General features: G+C 35.7%; 1 protein-coding gene across 2 annotated transcripts in view; it reads left to right on the top strand.

The window, feature by feature from the left end:
* The window catches only part of col14a1b (collagen, type XIV, alpha 1b), a 146795-nt gene that overhangs the window by 41111 nt on the left and 80932 nt on the right, over positions 1 to 24752 (top strand). For both annotated transcript variants that reach the window (XM_088010427.1, XM_088010428.1), the window contains exons 6-17: positions 6276 to 6434; positions 6506 to 6625; positions 8424 to 8588; positions 9562 to 9723; positions 9853 to 10025; positions 13004 to 13130; positions 14563 to 14708; positions 17571 to 17700; positions 21325 to 21464; positions 21593 to 21719; positions 21817 to 21956; positions 24550 to 24682. In XM_088010427.1, coding sequence (XP_087866553.1) covers positions 6276 to 6434; positions 6506 to 6625; positions 8424 to 8588; positions 9562 to 9723; positions 9853 to 10025; positions 13004 to 13130; positions 14563 to 14708; positions 17571 to 17700; positions 21325 to 21464; positions 21593 to 21719; positions 21817 to 21956; positions 24550 to 24682 — 1722 coding nt within the window. The remainder of the gene's footprint in view (positions 1 to 6275; positions 6435 to 6505; positions 6626 to 8423; positions 8589 to 9561; positions 9724 to 9852; positions 10026 to 13003; positions 13131 to 14562; positions 14709 to 17570; positions 17701 to 21324; positions 21465 to 21592; positions 21720 to 21816; positions 21957 to 24549; positions 24683 to 24752) is intronic.

The raw sequence follows: 24752 nt of genomic DNA, 5'->3' as shown, positions 1-24752 counted from the left end.
GGGGTGGGTTCATTTTTGGCCAACCAGTAATGTAAACAACCTTACTATGAGCATACATAAACGAGTGGTAACCAGATTAGTTTAAAAATCCAATGACTTTCTCTTACATTTTTGCCATTGTGGAATGAGAGAGCTGACCTTTTGTCTTCTTGGCATGTAAATCAGTTTGTGTCTCCATAGATATTTTGGAACAAGCCACTATAAGTACTGTATGTACCCTCTGACATTGAAGCTGTTAACTTTACACTTCCTATACACACCTTAAATGTAAACTTGCTCTCCTTCACAGTGTGTTGGAAAAGTATGTATGCAGCTTAATTTAATTAGATTTTTTTTATGGTAGACCAATACAAAGTTATGCATTACTGTGAAGTGAAAGAAAAAATTGTGCATGGATTCGAATCTTTTCATACAAATGTGTCTCAGAAATGTGGAATGCATTGAGCAATTTAAGTAAAATCTAATGCAACCAAATGTATTCATCACCTGTTAATAGTAAATAAAATCCACCTGTGTTTAAGTCATTCTCAGTATAAGTCCAACTGTTCTATGAAGGCCTTGGATCTTTGCTTATGAAACATCATTTAGCAGCAGCATGAAGATAAAGTAACACACACACCTATTCTTTTTAAAAAACAAAAGGTTTAAGATTCACAACTAACAAAAATATCAACACTGGTGGGTTGAACTCAAGTGCATGGCACACCTTTCTGATTTTTATTTGTAAAAAGAAAAATACATTGAATATCATGTTTTATTTTTCTTCTATGTCACAATTATACACTACAGCATGCTGATCTATGACATAAATCATAGTAAAGCATTTTGATGCTTGTATTTATTTGACAAAATGCCAAAAAGTTGAATAGATATGAATAATTTTGCAAAGGGGTGGATATGTGGTTTAATCATACAGAGTGCCTCAGGCGTTAAGCAAATAATAACAATGCTAGTAATGCCAGATAAGTTGCAATCATAGCCAATGAGTATAGAAGTATATGATAGACAGTATATTGTTTGAGTATAATATTCAGTTTTTTACTGTATAGCACACAATAAAAAATATTTTTTGTTTTCCTGTAAAGGTAACTGAACACTTTCTGCATTTGCAGACATAAATCTGCATAAGAATACCAGTAAACACAAAGGACTCATTAAAATATTGTTTATAATTTGGCGACTAAGGTCAAGTCCTCTGCTTAATACTCCTGACATCCACCGTCTCGGGTTGTGCCTCAAACTTTGACTTTTTAACCTGTGAAGAAGCGGCCTGAGGGACCTTTTCTGCTAATGGCTGTCTTATTAAGAATCTATCAGTAAATGTGTTGCCTTTGTTTCTGTTCATGCATATCTCTTTTTGGCTGCATCCCTTTGCTTTTATCTCTCAAAATTTCATTTTTTTCACCAAATCTCATAGGATCAATTTGTAACTGTCCAGGAAAGTTGAAACGTGTCATTTAAACTGAAGATATTAGCAATAGCTTTGCACACACTTGCTAATGTCAGAATGATCCCTAAATCGGGGTGATCAATATAGCTGCCAGCATAATAATTAATACCTTTGCATAACTAACTCACTAATTTCCTCATTAGCTTTACAATGTCAAATTTGAAACACATTTTAATTTGTCACACCTGTCAAATTTATATGTGGTGCAGTGACAATAGTTTAAAACTCTCTTTATTAAACTCTCAGAATTGACCCAATCAATTGCATTTTTCAACATGTTTTTGTTTCAGATAAATCCTATTGTTAGTAAATTCATTAAACATTTTCACAAGAAGTAGCTGCAGGCTGTGACTTGCAGGCTGGAAGTCAATTTAACCACCTAGATGGTTAAATGCTGAAGTAATTCAGTAATCCATCACTTCAAGGCTTTACTTTATTAAGAAAGTTGCATCTTTTTATTTTAACAGTTTGGTTTTTAGATTGGGGTTGGAAATGATCTTCTACTCCAGATTGAGAAACTTAAGTATTGCAAGGTGCTCTGCAAATTGAGTAGATGCTCCGTCATTCATAAATATTTTAGGAATTAGGTATTTGCCTTAGATTCTTAGTAGAATCACTTCTCTCCCTCTTCTAAATGAGCCAGTTGAGGTGGTGTGGTCATCTGGTAAAGATGTGTTCTGAATAAGTGCTTAGGTATTCTGCACGTCTTAATGGGAAGAGACCTGAGGGCAAGCCAACTACTTTGTGGAGAGATTGTATCTCCTTGGTGAATAGGGTAGGGAATGCCTTGTTGACCCCAGATGAGCTGCAGATGATAGCGGTGGAGTAGGTAACTGGATGATTGGTCAGTTTTCCAGTTTATCTTCTGCGATTATTTCCACATTCATGACCAACACCCCAATATAGTTTAATATGCACCTGGAATGACTACTTTCCAAATGACAGCCAATCGAGTGAACTCGGTTGCATTGCATCAGCTTATGTTAGCTTCAAAATCTTGGTGCAAAGTGAATTGAATGGATTGATGAGACATTTAAATGTTTGTGACCGAGGAATTACATGATTCAAAATTGTCTGGTTGTTAGATCACACAATTATATCAGTGTACATGCAACCAGAATGCTGTATATTCCTCAGAGATATTTTGCTCTCTCTCCAAATTAGCGTAGCTTGCCCAGCTGCTCAGACTGTTTGGTCCAAAAGTGCCGAAAGAAGTATTACTATTTTCTCTCACCAATTTCACACTTTATTTTTCAGTTAGGCAAAATGAGGACACTTCCTAAGATGGCACTTGTAACACAACAGAATAGGCCTAATTATGGTGTTAGCAGCAGGTTGGGCATTCTCTCTGAGAATAAGAAATAATAAATGGGTAGGAGTTGGAAATCAAGCCAAAGGAAAGAGCATTGTTATTTACCACAGACATACTTTTACACTTACGCCCTGTAATATATGAGTGTCTGTGGCTCTTCCTTTGCTTCCTCCTCTCTCTTCCACCCTTTCACCACCAGTCCAGGTGTCAGTCTTTTACAGAGCTGGCTCTAAAGCTCTAAATCCCTGTCTAACTTTTTGGTTTTGCTTCCTGCACTGACTGAAATGAATCCTTCCTTTCTGGCATTGAACTCGTTTAAATCCTTCCTCTTAACAACATCTTTGTTCAGGGATATTATGTGTTATAACACGGATATTTCCGTGTTATATTGCTTTATTTTCTGATACATTCTAACAGGAAATGGTGGGAAGGATTTCAGCACATAATCAAATTAACACAAGCATGTTGTGTTTTTGATGACTTTATATTTCAGATTAGAGGATATTGTTATAAATGTTTGAGTGTTTTTAGAGAGAGTCTTTTTTTTTTGCTAGTGAAATTCAAAGGCCTTCTGTCTGAAACAAATGCGGAACAAAAGTTAAATCCTTGAAGTGTTTAACATCGGAGTCAAGTTTCATTTACTCAAACTTTTCTTCTATTGTCAGTTGTTCTGATTGGTAATAGAGAAACTAAATTGACTCGCCTTCACCAAAAGTCATAAGAAGACAAACTGAGACTGACAATTTAATTAAACTGGTGTGAACAATGTAAGGTATATCATCTTAGCAGCAGCTAAGCCTTATAGGACTTTGAGGCCGAAATCTGTGCTTCTGCTTTTGAAGTTGCAAAACCATTTGCCAAATAGCAGCAATTCAAATAGTTCATGGAGAGCTTGTAAAGAGACTCTGACGATGTTTGGAACCTGTTTCTGAAATAACTCTGAAACATCTTTGAAAGAGAGTATTTACACTACAGTGCCATTCTCAACTCCCCTCGGTCTTCAAGGCCCTCCTGTTTGCCATATGGCAGATAAAATGAAGAATGTAAACAGAAGTAATCATGACTCAACTTTACTTTTGATCAGAATTGTCCAATTTCCTGTCTGATTACACTAACCCATGACTGATCAACTGGACAATAAAAAAAATCAAATCTTCCTTGATCTGATTTTTACCAACATTTTAACGTGTGTTAACATGTTGCTGCAACAACACTTTTAGATGTAAAAGTCAGAAGAAAAAGGGTCAAAAGACTTATTTTTATCATCAGTTAGAAGAAGTAGATGGCTGTCATAAGCCATTTAAAAAGATAATAGATATTTATCACATGTCTGAGAACTGCAGACAGTATAAGCAACAATAAATATTATAAGGCCTCAAATGTTTTTCTTTTTGATGAGGTTTCTTAATTCTGAAAATACATCTCTACTGTAAAGCCATATTTCAGCAGATGACAAAAAGACTGAATAGATGAAAGCAAAGTTGCTCTGTTTAATCTATTTGAATTTCCAGCTTTTGTGTGACAGCTTTTGGAAATATTGACATCTTTTTAATCTAAAGGATCTTTTTTTCTGTGTAATACAGACAAAGACTGCGGTGTTAGTAATCACTAATACAAGATGTATTAGACAGTTTCAAATGTCAACTTTGTAATTGAGTTCCTTTTAAATTGACCAAATCGGATATTCACACTGATAATATCAATGGCAACTTAAGGCAAGAAGGCTAGAAAAATGTGCTTTAGCATCATGCGTTAAAGTTCCTAAAGTAAAGCGAGTAAAGTCAGAATGGAAAGGTCAAAGCTTAAAAAAAAACACAAATTAAGGCATCAGAAGTTTTAAATGTCACTGTGTGTAAGCAAACTTGAAACTATGTTTAAATTAGATTTATCAAAGGAAGGATTTTTTTTTCTTAAAACTTAACTGGAAATGTTGCATAGAAAGGGAAATTGGGGAAGCTGAGGATTTTTCCAATTGAGTCATTTGAATTGTGGCAATTTGTTTGGAGCTAACCTGAAATTAGGTTAGTTTAAGCACATTTTATTATAATTATATCATATATAATTATAACAAAATTATATATTATATTATATATAAGCAAGCACTCAAATATATAATTAATAGTATGCTAGTTTATGTAGTCCATGGACTCAGACATGTATCCTCCATAAGCCTGGGTTCTAAATTGTCTATGTAACTCAGGGAGGCACAGTGCATGTAGGGACATGGCCTCAATAAACCTTCAGTAAACAGTGCATGACGTCTGCATAATTGAGGAATAGCATATATTTACTAAAGTGTACCTGCTTGACATCTGATATGCTAAATTATATTTCTCCGAATATATCTAAAACCCTATAAAGGACCAAAGTTCAAATTCTCATTCACTTCCATGAAAAACTTCAGATTTTCAGAATTCTCAGAACATTTTCAGCCCTATTTTTAATTTACTGAATAATATCAAGGAAATCACAGCAAAATGAAGCATTTTCTGATTGCTACGTTAAACCTTCCCAGTAAGTGGTCAATGTCCTTTTCCTCCACAAAACCAACATCAAACACCATAAGCTTTAAATTTTATCCTTTCAACTGCACCTTCCTGATTGTGTCTCCTGTGTCGTTGCTTCCTTCTACCCACCAAATATATATTTAATCACTGCTCAGACATTTAAAACAAATCAGGAAGGAGGCTTACATTCCAACACTGCTGAGACTTGCCAGAAGAGATACCCCACTAAGTTCCTGTCAACGTTGAATAAAACGACTGCTGAAGAATGCCCCTGCCAGCCCTCCGATCACTCACTCTTATAACCTGCTCCACTCTGACAAAATGTTAAAACATGCTGTGACCTGAAAGAAATGTTCTCCAATATCTGTAGGGTAAGAAATTATGCGCCAACAGCTGCAAAAGCTCTAAAAAGTTCAAATATATACAGTAGATAAACCATGGGAGCAAATGGGTCAAGTATGTATCGGATTCATGCTGATGAGACGTTTTTGTATGGACACTCGTTGCTCCTGTCCTGCGATCCCTGCTCTAGGAGGTTTCCCAGAGATGTGGAAATGGTTGGTTGAAATAAAGTTGTTTCCTTATTCTGTTGGCCTTCGACTTTCTCTGTTTGCCGTATGAGCGTTTGTAAATGAACTGCTGTTGGCTCATTAGAGCCTGGTCTGCTTTATCACCCAGTAAACTATTGAGACAAACAACAGAGAGGGCCGTTATTTTTCATCTGCTGAAACTAAGCACCTCGGTCCTCTGGGGTTTAATTATACTGCGTTGAAGTGAATTAGAATTACTGAAACACTTTGTAATACTTTAGGACAGAAGCTGCAGATCTAATTGTCCTACTTTTACCTCTGCAGGTTCAACATGTGTGAGCACTATACTGGTATATCAAAGTTTGATATAACTTTAATTTCAATCATTGCCTGACGTCTTTTGGGGTTTAATTACCATTTTTCTCTTTAAAAATACTAATTATTTTGCTTTTGCTTTCTTTTTTTCACTTTGTCAGGTGAAGATGGATTCATGTGCAAGACTCCTGCCATAGCCGACATTGTGATTCTGGTGGATGGCTCTTGGAGTATCGGTCGGATTAACTTCAGGCTGGTTCGAGCCTTCCTAGAAAACCTTGTCAATGCCTTTTCTGTGGAATTTGACAAAACAAGAATAGGTGAGATTTGTTTTGGATTTTTCCTCTTTCAATTGCTTGAACGACGTCTTATCTTTTATTGTCCAATGCAGGACTTGCTCAGTACAGTGGAGACCCCAGGATTGAGTGGCATCTGAATGCTCACACTACCAAAGAGGCTGTGATAGAGGCTGTGAAAAACCTGCCCTATAAAGGAGGAAACACACTGACAGGTACGCTGCCAAGCAAATTCTCACCCTACTTTCCGGTTATTATAGTCTTCCAAACACAGATGAGCAAACAGATGACATTGAGAGGTGGAACTGGAATAAAGCCAGTTTGCTACCTTGGTTTATTAAATTCCCTCTGGTGCAGTTAATTTCAGGTTGGTATTTATAGATTCAATAACAACCTTTGCTGATCGGATGAGACTGTGAATCAGAAGGTCAGGACAACAAAAAATGACTTCCAATGTTGATTTGATATTCTGCAGCAGGAAAATGAAAAAGTACATTGAAGCATAAAAGAAGTGCAGCGTACATTAGAAGGACTACAATTGCATTTTTACTTTATGGAAATTGCCTTTATTGCATAGTATGTATTGGATGAGATATTATGCAGTTAAACAGTATTAATATATCAATCTATCCAAGATTGGATCAGAGATGTCAGTGTGGGCTACCTCTGAACTCAGCTGCTCATTATGTCATCAAACTCAGAAGACAAATAAAACTTGTCAAACTAATAGCGACACTTCAGACCAGTTAAGTTACAATCTCTCTCAGTGGCTCCTGCCTTGGTTCTGACAAGTTTTAGCTTCTCTTAGGACCTCAGAGGGAAATTCAGGCTACAATCAAACCATCAAGCCAGTACATAATGCATCTTTAAAATAATTGGTGGGTACAAGGTTTTTGTTATTTTACATTAGATGTCCTCTTGTCAAGCAGATACTCAGTGCAGTGTTTCTTCAATGCTAGTACAACTGCATGAAAACAGTACCACATGACACTACAATATTCTGATTACATTTTGCAGTGTTGATTGTGAATAACCCACATTTTGCTTTCTATTAATTCCCTCCACTATCTCTGACTTTTAGTAGAGTGATCGGTGAAATCTCTGTGGACATAAAGGGCAATGAAAGTCTGCCCAAAGGCCAAATATATTATTGTGTAAAGCATGGAACCTGTTATTGTGATAACTGTGCTTCAATTTCATGTGCACATGTAAAAAAATGTATTTTCTAATATGGTAAGACACGAGTTTTATGTTATTTCATTGTAAAAGATACAATGAAATAAACATTTCAGTTTGTTTCCTCACAAAAACAAACTGAAAATAAGCAGACTTGATGTTTAGTATCATTTACACAAAAATAATTTATATTCATTAGTATATGTGAAATCATTTTTGTTTTTTTGCTGGAGTGTTACTATCATTCTTTTAAATTTACTGGCTACTTTGAAACTAAGAAAATAGACATTTGTAATTCTGAAACTGTTTTTCATTTCTCTTTCCAATTTTCCAACTTGTCTAAGTCTGTTTGCCTAATTAGATATAATATTACATGTCTTCATGTTTTTGAGGCATTTTACAAATTTACATCTATTTTTCTTTTATTCATTCATGTTTTTTGTGGGAGTAATGCCCACATGTAATGGGAGTAATGCAGTAATCCCATTCAAATATTTCTTTTTAATATTGCCTTTGATACTTATCTGCTGTTTTGTGCTGAGCTCTCGAGCTACCTTTCTGCAGCCCTGTTCTTTACATTTTTAAACTTGCTATGCAGTGTCATTTCCTGATGTTATGACTGAAGAGAACCTCTCTTAGCGCTTCACTTGAGACTTATGATGGCCTTCTCTCCCTTTATGTTGAAAACACTTTTTTTATTCTCTAGCTGTCTTTTGCTTTCCAAGACTCATACGCCTGAATGTATTTAGATAGATAGTTTTAATATGTTACTTGCAACTTCTACTTTGATTATCTTTTTTTTTACTTACTGACATTGTACTGTTCTCAACAATCCAGGTCTGGCTCTCACCTTTATACTGGAAAACAGCTTCAAAGTAGAATCTGGGTCCCGGCCTGGTGTGCCAAAAATAGGAATCCTCATCACTGATGGGAAATCCCAAGACGATGTGATTCCTCCTGCCCAAAGCCTGAAGGATGCTGGGATAGAACTGTTTGCTATTGGTATGTCCCCTCTGTATTAACTCATGTCTTTTCTTTGTCATATCTAGTAAACATGTTTAGTGTTCTGTATAGTTTCTGAGTGCCCTGAGCAGTGGAATAACCGTTCGCCCAATAAAAGGATTGGAACACCTGCCACTGGAAACACTTCAGCAACAGTGCAGACAGAGTGTCTGCATAGTGTAGCCTGAGAATATTTATTGGGTTACTGTTTTATATATATGCAAAGCATTCTGCAACATATGCATTGACTCTACGCAACTGAACCTTTTGTCACCAGTCGTATTCAATATATTGGAATATTTAAAACAAATTTTTATTAACTACATTTTTTAAGTTAAACAGTTTATGTAGATTAATTACAGACTTATGTTTTCAAGCCTCTCCTTTTAAACATATATATTTAATTAAAAGCTTAATATTGGAGGTTAGAATATTACATCACACCAATGACAAGAAAAAAAAAACACATACATGTTGACTTAATGAAAAGTATGTTTATCGCCTGGGGACAGGTTGTTATTTTTAAAAGATACCGTTATTCTGACAAATGAGCACCATCAGAATGTGGATGCTGATTTATCTAGTATGACTACATATAGTGTACATGAGTATCCTACCTGGGATACAAAACATCAAATATTATTTTAAAGCCACCTTGTTTGAACATTAAAATGCAAGGTAGATAAGCAATTCATGCAACAGGGTCACTTATTTTTTTTTTTTCTTAAATTACAAGTTTTGAAATTCAGACTTTCACCTGTTGTAGAAATTAGACAAAATGTGTTGCATGTTATGCAAACATTTCTGATAATTATTTTTTTTATCCAGTGTGTAAAATGAAAGCCTCTCTCTTTCCCTCTCCTTGTTGCATCATCAGAAACCTCTCCTCAGCACCTTTCATGTTTTTTTTTTTTTTTTGCCTCACAGTCTAAATTTTCCTCTCTCTATTTCTGCCTCTCTCCTCTCCTTTCAGGTGTGAAAAACGCAGATGAAAACGAGCTGAAGGCCATTGCGTCTCCTCCCGAGGAGACTCACGTCTACAACGTGGCAGACTTCAGTGTGATGAGTGACATCGTGGAAGGTCTCACCAAGACAGTCTGTGACCGTGTGGAACAGCTTGACAAAAAAATAAAAGGTTCAAGTCGGTTAATAAATCCTAATGCACATTGGTTACTTTTTTTTTTTTCTCACATTTCTGTTAATATCATTTATAGAAATTGAACACTGCATGTGTCACTTCTAATTTGGTCTTTATGCTTTGCAGGAGGAGGAGGAGAGCCAGCTCCACCCGTCACCTCCATTGCACCCCCTCGTAACCTGGTGACATCAGAGATTACAGCTCGTAGTTTTCGGGTTACATGGACGCACGCGCCGGGCCAAGTGGAGAAATATCGAGTGGTGTACTATCCAGCCAGTGGAGGACAACCAGAAGAAAAAGTATCTGGTTTCTACTGTATTTTTATTTTAATTGTGTATATATATATTTTTTTTATATATATTCACGAAATTGCTGCTATTTTTATGACACTGAGTTATATCAGGATTGTCCTGGTTGGTCCAAAATCCTAAATAGCTTTTTAATTATTCCATAATCATGTCCTGAACTCGGGTATAATTTATGTTTATATTAATCCATCTGAATAATCAGAGGGTGTCATCATGCAACTGATTAAATTTCTTTTAATTTTAACTCCAAATCTGTGATCCAAGGCCAGAAACATTATAATCCACAAAGGCAAGAAAAAGAAAATCACTTGAAATGTTATACCACCCTGAACAAATACACTCAGTTTGATTCCAAACTCTGTAAGTGATATCTCCTTCACACCAGATTAGGACTACCTCTCTGTGGCCAAGAACTCCAGGGCTGTCCAAATGCTTCAACAAAATATTTATTTCAAGTGACAAAAACAGTCATCACTCTACTGCGCTTTCCAATAACTATTTGTGAAATTTAAACTATATTGCCATAAACAATAGGTCACACATATACAGACAAACTAATATCACATAGCAGTTATGAGGTCAGTCACTGATGTTGGAGATAATGGCATGGTGGCACTCTGCCTGATTTCATCCCAAAGGTGTTTTTATAATGTTGAGGTCAAGGGTCTCTGCAGACCATTCTGGCTCTTCTACACCAAAATCACTCATCCATGTCGTTATGAACTTTTAATGAGGTTTCCATGTCCAAACAGTTTGAGTTTGTAAAATAAAACTGTGAAAAATGTATTTGCATGCTCAAGCATTACACTTTTAAGAAGCAGTTTGCTTCAAACTTTACGTTTTACTCAATGCAGTCAAGTAACGTCCTGTGAAATGACTTTTCTTTGATGGAGTAAGAAAAAATTTGAGTCTAAATTTTTTGCAAAATCAAACTTTCCTCAGTCTTGTGCGGTCTTCTCCCCATCTGGCACTTTTATTGGACACAAAGTCAAGTGCATAACAATGCCTCCACACAGGAGGTTTCTGTATCATGGCACTTTTTTGGGGCATTTATTTAAATATAAATTGTGGAACCTTCTGCACAAATAAGAACTTTACCATAACTCACTTGGAATGCTATCAGCTATCAGCACTCCAAGGGTTGTTGTTTTGGTCTGAGACTACTACCTCATGGTCTGTGCTGTTTCAAATTCTCTGATGACAAATTTATGTTGGAGCACCTGGGTCGCGTTTCATGAATAACCTGTCACTGCTACTCAATGCCTCACCCAGGACCATGATATATTGCCACCATGATGATAAACCACCACAACCTCCCTACTGAAGTTTTATGAATTTTCGAAACAGCTGGGTAATTCTAGCAATCGATCATGCATGATGGGAAGCATCTCAGATTATTTCTAAAGACTTCTCCAAGCGCTGACAAAGGCCTCCAGTGATCTGACTGTCAAATGTCCTGTCTTTGTTGTGAAGGGAACCTGACTACAGTAAATATTTATGATTTGACCGAGATCATTTTTATCACATCTCCCATGTTCACTCAGCCCTAGGTATCAAGTCCCAAGACTTGGAGTGTTTTCTTTAGGCACCTTAATTGATATTAGTTTGCAGGGGATTTCCCAGCACAAGGCAAATAAAACGCCTAAGTGCTGATTTAATGACGGCGTTTTTAATTAAAGCCGCTCTGCTAATCCTTTCAGGGTCACCTCAACAATTTCAGTTCTTGGAGTGATCTGCATAGTAAATGGGGACTGTTCTGTGAAATTTGCCATTAGGGAATCATAAAACCAAATGCCTCTTTATACTGAGGTAAACAAGATTGTATCCACCTTTGTGTTCCAGCTGCTACAGTGATGGGAATATTGAAAACATTAATATGCTAAACAAATAAGGTCATAAACTGGAAATGTTCAGTTCCTCCAAGGCTTGTTTGGGGTTTTATTCAATGCACACTTAAATCTTTTACCTGGTTGCTTTATGTGCAGAGATTTTCTGTCACATAGTCAAAGTAAATTTAATTAAATTTGCTTTGAAACTTGATTCTCTCTTAGATTTTTTTCTATTTCTTAATTGCTGTCTGATTTCATCACACCTCATCTGAAGGAAACAAAAACTGCAGTGACAAGTGGTGTGTTTGCAAGCTCGAAATTCTGACAAGTTATTTATTTGACAACTAAAGGAAGTGAAAAACCAGAATGAAATTTTAGCTAAAACTATTTTGTGAGAAGATAATTGGTTGAAATGTTTCCTCCCTTTTTATTTTCAACTGTTAATTTCTACAATTATTATAGAGTACTTGGTAATCTTTTTTTTTAGCTTTTTGGCTCGGACTTTGACTTTATTTTTACCTCATAATGTTTTTGGACATCAGAAGAAACCTGGACTGACTTGCTAATTCCAGCTTTTTTAAGAGCTCCTTGCTTATTAGCACTCTTAATAAAAATATGTAAAAAGCCTCAAACTAAATTATTATTCATTGCAGGTGAATAACTCACCATTAATTTGGTTAAATACATCACATTTTAGGAATAATAATATGTTCATAAAATCCTTTTTGACACATTGACTAGCACTCCTAAGAGTTCCTATTAAAGATGTGTCACTGTAGTATTTTTAGGACTATAAACATTAATTTTTTAATTGTTTTATTTTGTAATCCAAGACTTCCTGTTTTCCCAGTCTATAAACATGACCTCATATAAAGGTGTGTTTGTCATGGTCACTCAAAAATGTGAAGAATAAGACATTGGCATTCAAGTAAGGCTAATTAGTGGTAAAAGCTGCCAACCTAAACTTGCCCATATTTATAAGAATTAAAAAGCCTAAAACAACTGAGACTGTGACAAAACAGACCGGTAAAAGGAGCCATGGCCATAAATAAACTTAATCTGAAACTTTTTTCCTGTTTGTTTAGTGGTTGTAAAGCCGTCTTTGGAGATCCAGATCCTGATTTTAAGGCTGTCTTTCAGGTGGTTGTGGGGACGGAGAACAGCGTGGAGCTGACCTACCTGAACTCCCTCACAGAGTACCAGGTGGCCGTTTTTGCCGTCTACCGAAGCTCCGCCAGCGAGGCCCTGAGAGGAAGTGCCACCACATGTAAGCATCTGTGGTTACAACCTATAAAAAACAACAATTTTAAGGCTTTTAACTGCACTGTGCTTACATCAGGTTGCTTAAGAAGAAAATAGCTTATTTTTCACCTCATTAAAAAAAAAAACAGCTCTTAATTTTCAGACTTGCATATATATATATATATATATATATATATATATATATATATATATATATATATATATATATATATATATATATATATATATATATATATATATATATTATTCTTGAAGTGATTGGAGTTGTTTTTTAAATATCCTTATGAAAACAACTTGCCTGTTAAAACTTAATTGATGTATTCAGGGGAATTTGTAACGGAATAAGTAAAAATTTTGGTTTAAAACCCAGCAGTTAAAAAAGCGACATTTGTTCCTTTTTATATAAAATAATGTCCTGCACTTTATTATTTTTAATGTTATGTAGAATAAGATTATTAGACACCTGCAGAAATGGTCTATCGACGTTCTTATTGCACAAATTTGACACCCTTTTCTCATTCTATTTGCTATGAAGAAACAAGATTTACAAACCCGTGTTAAATGCTAATTATTTGGGCTATCTGTTAGCATCACTGACCATGTTTTAGTGAAGAATGATTAAATACATGAACTGTTTTCAGCAAACTAACAAGCAGCTCACAGGAATGTATTGCTATTCTCTGTGCTTCCTGAGAAAACTCTGATTTCTTCAGCACTTTCTCTGGCACCTCATAGAAATGACTTTAAAAAATAGAACTGATATTACAGAGAAATGTAATGTAATGGTTTTGAAACCTTTTGAAAGCTTTGTATTCATCCACACTGGTAACAAGCCCCTGCATTTGCTATGGGAACTGAAAGGAAATTGGAAAACAATATTATTAAACTTAGCTTTGCAGAAACTAAACATAAACTAATCATCACAATAAAATTTGTCATATGTCTTATGCAAAAGCATTAAACATTAAACGTGAGCTATAAATGTAATGTAGGAGTTCCATTATGCATAGGACTTATCCTACTAATCAATAGATAGTTTTGTTTAGGTCTAATTCTAAAACTGTTGCATGAGGCGTCATCCTGACACACCAGAGCAACCTGTCCTGTGTAATAGCTGCTCAATTATTAAAATGAGAAATTCCTCCCTGCTGGTCAAGAAAGAAATTTAAGTAACATGTTGAGCTTTCTCTACAGTTAACGGCGTTTGGATATTGCCATGAGGGGTCGATATTGTTTTTTAATGTGTCATTAAATCTGATTTGGCTTCTAACCTCCAGCAATAAAAAAACAACATTCAACCCTTTGGGATTTATGTTAAATCCCAAAGGGTTGAATAAAGTTTCTATCTTTGATCAACATTTTGACTGTACATTTATAAAGAGGGTTCTTTTTAAAGTGGTCCACTTATCAGTGTGATACGTGGCTTTGTGTTGCAGTGGTACTGCCCAAAGTGAACAACCTCGAGTTGTTTGATATCACTCACAGCACCATGAGGGTCCGCTGGAAGATCGCCGCGGGGGCTTCGGGGTACATGATCCTGTACGCACCGCTGACTGAGCAAGAAGCTGGAGATGAGAAGGAGGTAAACAGCAGGTCCACTAAATGTGAAAATGAGAAAATGTATAAAGCACAAGTAATGGAAGTAACACATTTCCTAGAGCAGTTCCTACACTTTTTATAGTCTCATTTACCTGTTGCTTAAAAACTGCTGCATTTTTCAGGTCCGTTAAAGAAAAATATCTAAAATGTCTTTTTTAGGATTGAGTAATGTTCAGCTATTGCACAGTTTGTGAAAACCTGGACGAGACTTTATTGTCAAAGTGAAGAAATGATTTTAATGTGGTCTATATATGTTAGGCAGATCATGCAGCTGCTGGTTGAGCAATCAACCCTCCACCAATCAGCTAACTCAATAGTGATCACATGTCTTCATACAGAGAGATGAAAATAAAAGAAAGATAAACTGTATTTTAAGAAAAAAATAAAACTTGATGGAAGAGTGAACAAAAGGAAAAGGGACAATTTATACAAAATAAACATAGAAAATACAATGACATTACCTCCAACAATAAAAAGCAACATTCTATATTTTGTCTTTATTTTCTGTAAAAAAAAAAAAAAAAGTCAATTTCATCCAAGATATTGAGGTTCACATTTCTAAAATGGCAACATAGAAATAAGCCACTGGAAGAGGAAATTGTTGTTCTCATTTTTTTCTGTGCATTGTGTGAAATAGCATAGCAAATTCTCATGCCATTTTTATTCCTTCAACTGTTAGAAAATAAAGCAGAAAGACTGCAATTGTAATCACTATGCAATCAATGGCTGATTTTGATTCTTTCAGCACATCAGAGCATCATTTTAAAAGGAAGATAAAATCATGACCTCTCTCTGCAGTTCTGGAAAATGAGTCACACATGACAGAGGAGGATAAGAGGTGGAAATGGCACAGCCAGTTGTACTCGCCCTTTCCCATTAGACCTCATTATTCCTGCCTTTCCTTTCCCCTGCAGGTGGAAGACAATGAAAACAATTCATGAAGGAGTTAAGCGTGAGAATGGATGCGTTCCAGAAGCAAGGATGAGTCTGGCTCCGAGGTTTTAGTGTCATAACCCAAAATTTGTCCGATTTCAGCTTATGCGAGTTGCACTCATGTCCCTTTCTGGGATTTGGGATTTAATTTGAGGACAGTTTTTTGAGACTGAGGGATAGTGAGGTTTAATTCAGAGTGAAGCAAAAATGGGGAATTGGAGAAAGCGTGCTCATAGGAGTTTACTACTTTTTTGTAGCAGCAAAATAGAGAAATTGAAGTCATTATAGCAGCTTTTTTCACGTCCATTTTGGTCTTGGCCCATTTCACATTAGGTGTTTGACATAATCTCCAAGTCCAAAAAGCAAAAGAAGGTATTTACAGGGAAGAGCAATATTAAAATAATTCTTTGAACCCCATTTAAAAACTTCTGAACTATATCTTCCAAGCAACTTTAACAAAGTTTACAACATGCTAATTACAACCTTGTGATTCCTTCAAAACCATTATATCTTACTTTAACAGGGAAATAAAATTGTTTCTATGGAGCAATTCCTCAATATAAGAATCTCTGATCAACTATGTAACAGCTTTTTTTCTGAAATTTCCTGAATAATTCAGAAAAAGTCTTTAGAATATCTAATTAAATTTTGGAGTTAGATCAGTGTTTAAAATAAGGTATATACTGTTTTGTTAAAAAGTAATAATTGGTATTGGCATAAATATAATTCTTCCTGGCAAATATTTATGTGTTTTTAAGTTGTTGCACAGGTGTTGCTGGGAATTGAATCGGATCCAGGATGAGAGCGTCCTGGTTTTAAGTCGGAAGTCGGCGAGAGTTGCCATTTTATTTCGGAGCTATCTCTGCTGGCAATGCTAGCTGATAGTTACACACTTTTCTCTGTTTCATGTGTTCAAACCCAAACGTTTCACAAGGAGATTTTCAGAGTACCCCGTGTTCTTCTACTTTAATGAGATACAAAACATTGAGGTGATTGGAGTTTGTACTGGCAGTGTTCTCTGCACTCTACAGGTGCACAGCCATATTTGATCTTGTAGGTTGAACAAATAATCATTCACCAACCTCTTGCACAGCTTCCAGAAGTTTGTTGACTCCATGCAACACAGGTGTAAGGCAGTTCTCAGAAACTAAATATTTGTTGAGTGATTCACAGAGAGGCTAAATGTGCAAGCATTTTTCATAAAGTCTTAAAAGAAAAATGTGGATGATGCTCGTAATTCAGCGTCCTTTTAATCATTTTTCATCACTTTCTGCTAATTAATGACAAATTTGATCTTTGTTTTTTTTCTGTTTGGAATATGAAAAAAATATACAGTATTTTCATTGCATATCTATGTTTAAAATGAAATCTTTTAGAAGGACATTAAGCTTAATTTACTTTTTGCAGCTGTATGCAGGTGGTAGACGAAAAGGCAGCTGAACAAATGTTTTTGGTCTGTAATTGACAGACTCATTTTTGTTGTAACAATTTTCTTTTGAAAATAAATAATAATTTAGTCGCTCACGGCTCTCAGTGTTGAATCAGCAGCCTTGAAAGCATCTTTTTGAAAAGCTGGAAGGCCTTCATTATGTGACTGGGTGGCTGCATTGAATAGTTTTCAGTTCTCAACCTTCTTACTGAGTCTCACATTGTCTCATTTTACCTTGAGTCTCCTGAAGCTTTTATGACCGAGCTGTGCATCTGAAATCATTTCATTAAATGTATCTCGTTCACAGCTAGACCCTATGCTTGTTTGAATTGTATGGGCCAATTGGACGGATACGATGGAATCACAGAGAGATGACATGAACAATTAAAAACTGGAGTCAAAAGATGTTGGAGTGAAAAACACGGCATTAGTTTTCGGATGGAGTCGTTCATACTGTTCTGCTCTGTGTCTGTGTGCGAACAGGTGAAAGTGGGTGATTCTGTAAATGAGGTGGAGCTGGAAGGATTAACTCCAGCCACTGAATACACAGTGACAGTTTATGCCATGTACGGAGAGGAGGCCAGTGATCCCATGACCAGTCAGCAGACCACATGTAAGTCTCTATCAGCCAGTTTTTCAAGCTTCAAAAGATCTCTGAGGATCCTCTCTACTGTCCGTGTTTGGAAACCACTGGGGGGGCGCAGAAGAAAAAGTTTGGGAACCACTGCAATAAATTAAGACTCAATAGGATAGACTAACTATACTGGTGTTTGAACATATAGTACTTGCATTCAGCCTCTTTAATTTGATACCCCTAAAAAATCCAGTGCAGCAAACTGCCTTGAGGAGTTTCCTAATGTGACTTAACAGCAAAAATTCAAGTAATATGAGTATATAAGTAATACATTGCTGTGACAATACAATGTTAGCAGTTTAATCTCCAAAAACATCAAAATAATGAAAATGTCAAATAAAGTAAAACCAATTTATTATTGAATATTAAGATCACACTTCGGGATGACGTATGTAAAACATCTTTTGTAGCTTTGCTTGAGAGGCTTTGATGCTTCTGTAAAGAAATTTGGACGAGTCTTTCTGCAAAACTTCGAGGTAAAATCGTGTAAAAGATAGAAGAATTAGACTTCAGGTAGTCCGTATGAAATTTACTTAATAAAAGGTTTCTTACTGCTTTTCATCACCTTCATCTCAATTTGCTTTCATTCTCATTGGCGCACCTCGCTCTACTCGAGTCATTTTAATACTTTCCTCGCAGCTGCCTGCTGTTCATTTGGGAAGAAATCAAATCACTTATTGAAGAGACTTCCGTTTATGCATGAAGAACACTTGAATTCACTAATTTTAGCTTGTTTTTAGATCTGTATAAATATCTGAATTGTAGGACTTTGATTGGAGGAAGTTAAATTTCTAACCCAAACACTGCATCAGTTACATTTTCCTGATTAGGTTTTAGTCTCGACTTGAACATTTTCTAATCAGTGGAATAAGCAGTTGTAATTATGTTTACTTTAGATTTCCACCATCTTTGGCTTTTTTCGTTTAGCGTTACTAGTGCAACTGTGGCATGTTCAAGTCACGTTTCTGGCACTTCCTTCCTTTTTCACCACTAAAGAAAACTATCAGCCTCCCATCCTTAAATCTGTTTCCAGCTGTCTCTGTCCCAGATATTTTCTGCATGTGGCTCTCCATGCTGAGCCTTGATTAGAGTCTGTTCCTGTTTAACTGTCTCCAAATCTTTACCATTCTTACTAATTTGTGTTTTATTGCATCTCCATAAAGGAGTGAGGCATGTGGCTTTAAGTTAGGGAATGTTTATGTCAAGTCCAGCAGCTACATACGTAGAGTGTTTTTCCAGTGGAAAGGGACTGAGAGCTTCCTCAGTTGACTTCTCATGAGATATTGTTCCAGGCACAATGCATGCGTTCTCTATTAACTACATTTATTATGCAGCTATCTCTTTAACCATGTTTTTTTTTTCTCCGAGTAATACCGTGGGTGGTTTTGGGGGAGACAGTCAGGTGATTTTTCTACCTATATATTTGACATAAAACAAATTCAGCTAAAAGTTTGGGTTTTGTAAGAAACTTATACAAGTACAAAGTACAGACAAATTATGCTTAATTGCAGTAATGTGAATGAGTAACATCAGTGGTTTCTTTCCACCCTGGCTGGGATGTATCATCAGAATCATCCAAAAGCTAAATTTCTTGTCACCTGCTAAGCCTCATCATGCAGCCGGACGATGCTTGATGGAGGTTTAATCTGCACTTATTTCTTCTTTTCATTCAGATCCCGCATCTCCCCGAAGCCTCTCATCCCTCATTTTGCTAACAGACTTGACAAAATGAGGGACTGTCATCTCCTCCATTGTTAAGCCATAATGCACTCTGATCACTGTTGTGTAAAAAGCAGATGCAAATGACCTTGATAAAAATGCAGTATAACGGAGAGTAAACAGAGCAGTGCTTCAAAATAAGATCTCAAGCTAGATGTGGTGAATATATGAGGGAAGCATTTTGTGTTTTGTTTCCGTTATGACATGCTCTGCATACTGAATTCAAACTATAAACACAAAATGAATATCTTTATCACTTATCCACATATCATGAAGGTTGCACTTATTTTCGCATAATCTGATGACACACAATACAGATGTTGTGAATAAGTAATGACTGACTTCTCTTATGGAAAATATAAATTTTATGCCACTTTTTGAAAAGAAAATTACTTAAAAGAAAGGAGGTGATCATCATAAATTTCGACTTATCTGCACCTCCCTTCTGGGTCTGTCTGGGTTTCGATCTGAGTTCCTAAAGTATTTGGTGTCTGATTAAAGAAGGAACACTGGATTTATCTGTACTTTGTGAAAGTACAAAAATTCCCAATACAGACAAAGGTAACACTTTATTTGAAGGGGGTTGAATAAGACTGTCATGACACTTTCATAAACATGACATAGCACCTGTCATGAACATGAATAAGCCTTCATGAATATTTATGACTGTTGTCATAAAGCGTCATTCGGTAAATTATGACACTTTTAATACAAAGTTGACATTATTCAAAATGTCTTTGTTATGACAACTTGACATTAACCAAGAAATCATCACTGTTTAAACTTTACCTTTAATAACATAAAGTTACCTGATTTTTAAAGTGCAATCAGTAATACCTTTATAACAAATTTATATCAGTAATGATTTCTTGGTTAATGTCAAGTTGTCATAACAAAGACATTTTGAATAATGTCAACTTTGTATTAAAAGTGTCATAATTTACCGAATGACGCTTTATGACAACAGTCATAAATATTCATGAAGGCTTATTCATGTTTATGACAGTGTCATGTCAGTCTTATTCAACCCCCTTCAAATAAAGTGTTACCCAGACAAATGATCCATCTTTAAAAATAAAAATTATTCCTTCTGCAAAGAAGAAGTAAGCTGCAGTGACATTTAAGGAAGCATCTGCAAACCAGCAAGAATTATGAAACTTTGCAAACTTTCCTATCTTTCCACTTTTTCTAATTTTCAATCCTGCTGACCGAGGCACAACTTATAGTAAAAGCAGTGGCAGTATCTCCTCCCTTGCCTCATTTTTCCTCTATCTCTCTGCCGGTTTGTCTTTGCTCTGACCCTCTGTATAATTGAGGTGAAGCAATGGAAAGAACAATCAGGGTTTTTCTCCTCCTCCTCTTTTTTTTTATTATTTTTTTTTTAGAAAACAGATCAGTAATTTGAAGCCGAAAAGTTCCAACGGATCAGACTAAATCAGTTTTCCGGGCTGAATTTAAAACTACAACAGGCACGACATTATTATTTTTTTTTAGACCTTCCAAGAGAAAGAGGGAGAATTAAAGCAGAAGATGAAGTTGGAGCAGAGCCTCAGGGAGTGGTAGTGATGTAATGAGGTTTAGTCCACTTTATAATTAAAATAGTGGAGTCCAATAACTCTTGCTCTAAACCCCATGAGAGTGTGAGAGAAACAGAGAATGTAAAATCATGATCTGAGCAGCTCATTCTGTGTTAGTTGCCATGATTGTATTCATGCATTTGCTCCTGACATCTTAATTAGCTTGATGATTGACAGCAAGTCTTTTCTTATTTTTAGTTTGAGCTTTTTCTTAAACTTTTTGGTGTTCTCTCATCTCGTGCAATATTTTAAATCAGAAAATAGTTTCCATTCACAGATGATTTATTTATTTATTTTTTCTGTTTAGTACCACTCATCCCAGCAAGTAACCTGCGTTTCAAAGATGTGGACCACAGCTCAGTCCGCATAACTTGGGATTCCCCTTCCAGGTTGGTGCGAGGTTACCGTATCATGTACGTCAAGACCAGCGGAGTCCAAACTACTGAGGTGAGCTGGTTCGGCTGACCCCAACCTCTCAAGGAGGTTTTAACCTGATGCTCCAGGCAAATGAAGAACAAAACCAACCTCTGTGGACCTTTTCAAATTAAATTAGATGTGCGGATTGTGTTGCACAGGTGGACCTTGGTGCTGTGACGAGCTATTTGCTCAAAAACCTGACCTCCCTGACGGAGTACACAGTCGGGGTCTTTGCTGTCTACAAAGAAGGAGAAGCTCCAGCAGTGACCGAAAGCTTCACCACAAGTAGGGAGGCTCATTTTTGTGGTGGACAAAACAGAACCCTTTAAAATGTAAAGAGGCTGATGGTCTGTTTTATTTATTTTTTCTTCTTCTTATGTAGAGACTGTTCCAGACCCGATGGATCTGAAAAGCAGCGATATCTCCTCAGAAGGTTTCAGGGTGTCATGGCAACACCCCGCCTCTGATGTGGTGCTGTATCGACTCACCTGGACACCCACCGATGGGGGAGACAGTGAGGAGGTTTGTTGAGCTTTTTTATGGTTAATCAAACCTGTAATTAATGAGCAAGTTTATTTTATTTTATCGTTTTATTATTATAAATTATTTCCACTATTTAATTCTTTTATTTTACCATTGCATTTTTCGTCTGGGGTTACTATGTTATTTAATTTACTTTTCCATTATTTTATTTGTTTTAGTATTTTATTTTATCTATTTTTATTAAATTTTATTCTGCATATCTGTTAATATATCTATTTACTTAATAAAAAAAATTAATCCCTGTATAGATAAATGTGTGAACAAAAAAAACAAAAAACTAATTACAGTAGAAAATGTCAAACTTTAAAGTTATTCCTACATTTTATTCATCTTTACTGTCTTCCTAGTTGCTATGTTTACTTTATTTTCTGGTAAATGTTACTCAATAGTTTGTTTCTGATTTGAATGACAACCTAGTTGATGAAAAGGGATGAACAGATTAAACATTCCACCTGAATTTGTGCAGCTTTTTTTTCTTTATTTTTTTTATCCTGTCAGATAAGTCAAAACAATCACTCAATGTATAATTCAAGACCAAGATGTAGCTGATAATTATGATTTATGTATAAACTCATATTTAGTCAGACATAGGTTCTTATTGTGCAGCAGACTTACCTCTGAAAGTTTGCTGCTAATGGAAAGTGGTCACCTAATTTTCAACTCAACTGTGTCACCCTGCTTGCATCATAAATTCCTTCTTGTAGAAAAAAAATGCATTACATTTTTGGTCAGGCTGCCGCTTTGCAACAATCTGCTGGAGATTTTTGCAAAACCAAAGTGGATATTTCCATATGAAGGCCCAGATGCAATTAAACATTCCTCAGTTTGTGATGTGCTTTGATTTGCTGGATGATACTCCTTTTAAGCTTGTCAGAGATTAGATGAAAAAAATATACTTTTGAAACCTGGCAGTAGCCTTTTTATGGAGTTCAAACATAAAGAAATGATCAAAGTGTTGAAAAGCTTTGTGATTTGGCAGCTTTCCATTTAGTTCCCTAAAAGCTTTACATTTCACTGCAGCAAAATAACAGGATTCAACTGCTCAGAACTAACAAAAGAAAATTTCACATGAAAATTTAATTATTTCATTTTTGGTTCTTCTGCAGACTCCTTTAAGTATGTTTTCAGTCATTTCCATTTGTTAAATAAAGACCTTCAGCTTTCAAGGACTGCCAGTATTTTGAATCCACTAATATGACTGTCTTATTATTACTATATATTTATTTCATTTAGAATCAAAATGCATGCCTGTGAATGAGAAGCTGCAAGTGAAAGTGCAAAACCAGAAAAAGTAGAGGTTTTGAACGTGGACGAGTTTAATATGTGAGGTCAACCATTAAGAACAATGAGAAGGCATCATGAAAACTAATCAGAGATTTTAGGCAGGATGGAGAAGAGTGGCATCAATAAAGGGGAGATTGACCAGATGGTAGTGAGTCCTGCTTGGGGGTCTGGAGGAGGCTTGGAGACGAAGGCATTAACAAAATCTATGGAGGCTGAGTCAGAGGTGTTAAGTGAGGGGAGCTGTTAGAGAGACAGAAGTGATATAATTGGGACCTGCAGAGGAAGGATAGTTGGACTACGACAGTCACTCAGTGGGAAATTCAGGTGTACCAGGCAATTTAATTTTTTCTTTACATCTGATTTGTTTTGTTTTTTTATTCTGAAAATCACTCAGGTCTTTTTGCTAAGAGCTTCTGGGCCATGTCTGCAGAAAAATCTCATTTAGTCATTCAGTCTAGGATTAAATTTATTTAACAAATCTCTATTTGTCCTTAAATTTTTGCCAATTTGCAATTATTTGTTTTAATCATATAACTTTATTCTAATTTTTGCTTAAAACTTCATCTGTTCTTTATTTTCATTTCATGAGCTTATAATTTATTTTATTTTTTGTGGTCTGTTACTGCTATTTTCATAAATAACAATTGGGAAAATATTAAAATAAATGCATCACCATAACTTTGAATTTATCACTGTTATCAGCAGAAGCAGTGAGGACGATATTATTATTCTGTTTAGTACTTTAAGCTTTGGAGTTAGGGAAGTAACTATTTTTAATGCCCTTCACTTTTTTCTGCTGCTGCATTTTTATTTATTTATTTTTTTTTACCTTGCTAAAAAATTGCTGCACAATAAATCAAATCACAGACCTGGCTGCAAAATCAATGTGTGCTAAATCACAAGAGACTGCTTGCATACAATATTTCCTTGACTAAAAGACATTTTAAGTACGATTCATGAAAACCCTGCAGGCTAATATTACATTTGGCCTCATCTATTATAAATATTGACTCAGGTTAGTAGTCACTTAATTGTAGCCACAACATCACCACAAAACTGGACAATAATGTCAGAATTTCCTTTTCCCGATGTTTTTCCATACTTTAATATTACTTTTATGGTTGATTTTACTGCTAGATTGTAATAAAACCAAAATCTGAATGAGGAGTGTTTTTTTTTTGTTTTGTTTTTTGTTTTTCTGAATATTTTAGTCATAATAATACTAAAGTTTTACTTTTGATCTTCGTTGACTTTGTCTGAATCATAGTTTCTCATGTCTTCGTTTTAGGTTCTGGTGGATGGAAACATTAACACCTACATGATTAAAGGACTGGAACCCGCCTCCGAATATGAAGTCCTCCTGGCTGCTATCTACGCAAACGAGGTTGAGAGTGATGAGATGGTGCTAATAGAAACCACTGGTAAATTCAAAAACTTCTCATGAACTATTCAGAAAATGTTACACTCTCAAATTTCACTTTCTGTGAGATT

The sequence above is a fragment of the Poecilia mexicana genome, unplaced genomic scaffold, assembly GCF_051168715.1.
Source record: "Poecilia mexicana isolate PSO_F unplaced genomic scaffold, ASM5116871v1 scaffold_11, whole genome shotgun sequence".
Taxonomy (NCBI): domain Eukaryota; kingdom Metazoa; phylum Chordata; class Actinopteri; order Cyprinodontiformes; family Poeciliidae; genus Poecilia; species Poecilia mexicana.
This window is presented reverse-complemented; position numbering and strand designations above follow the sequence as displayed.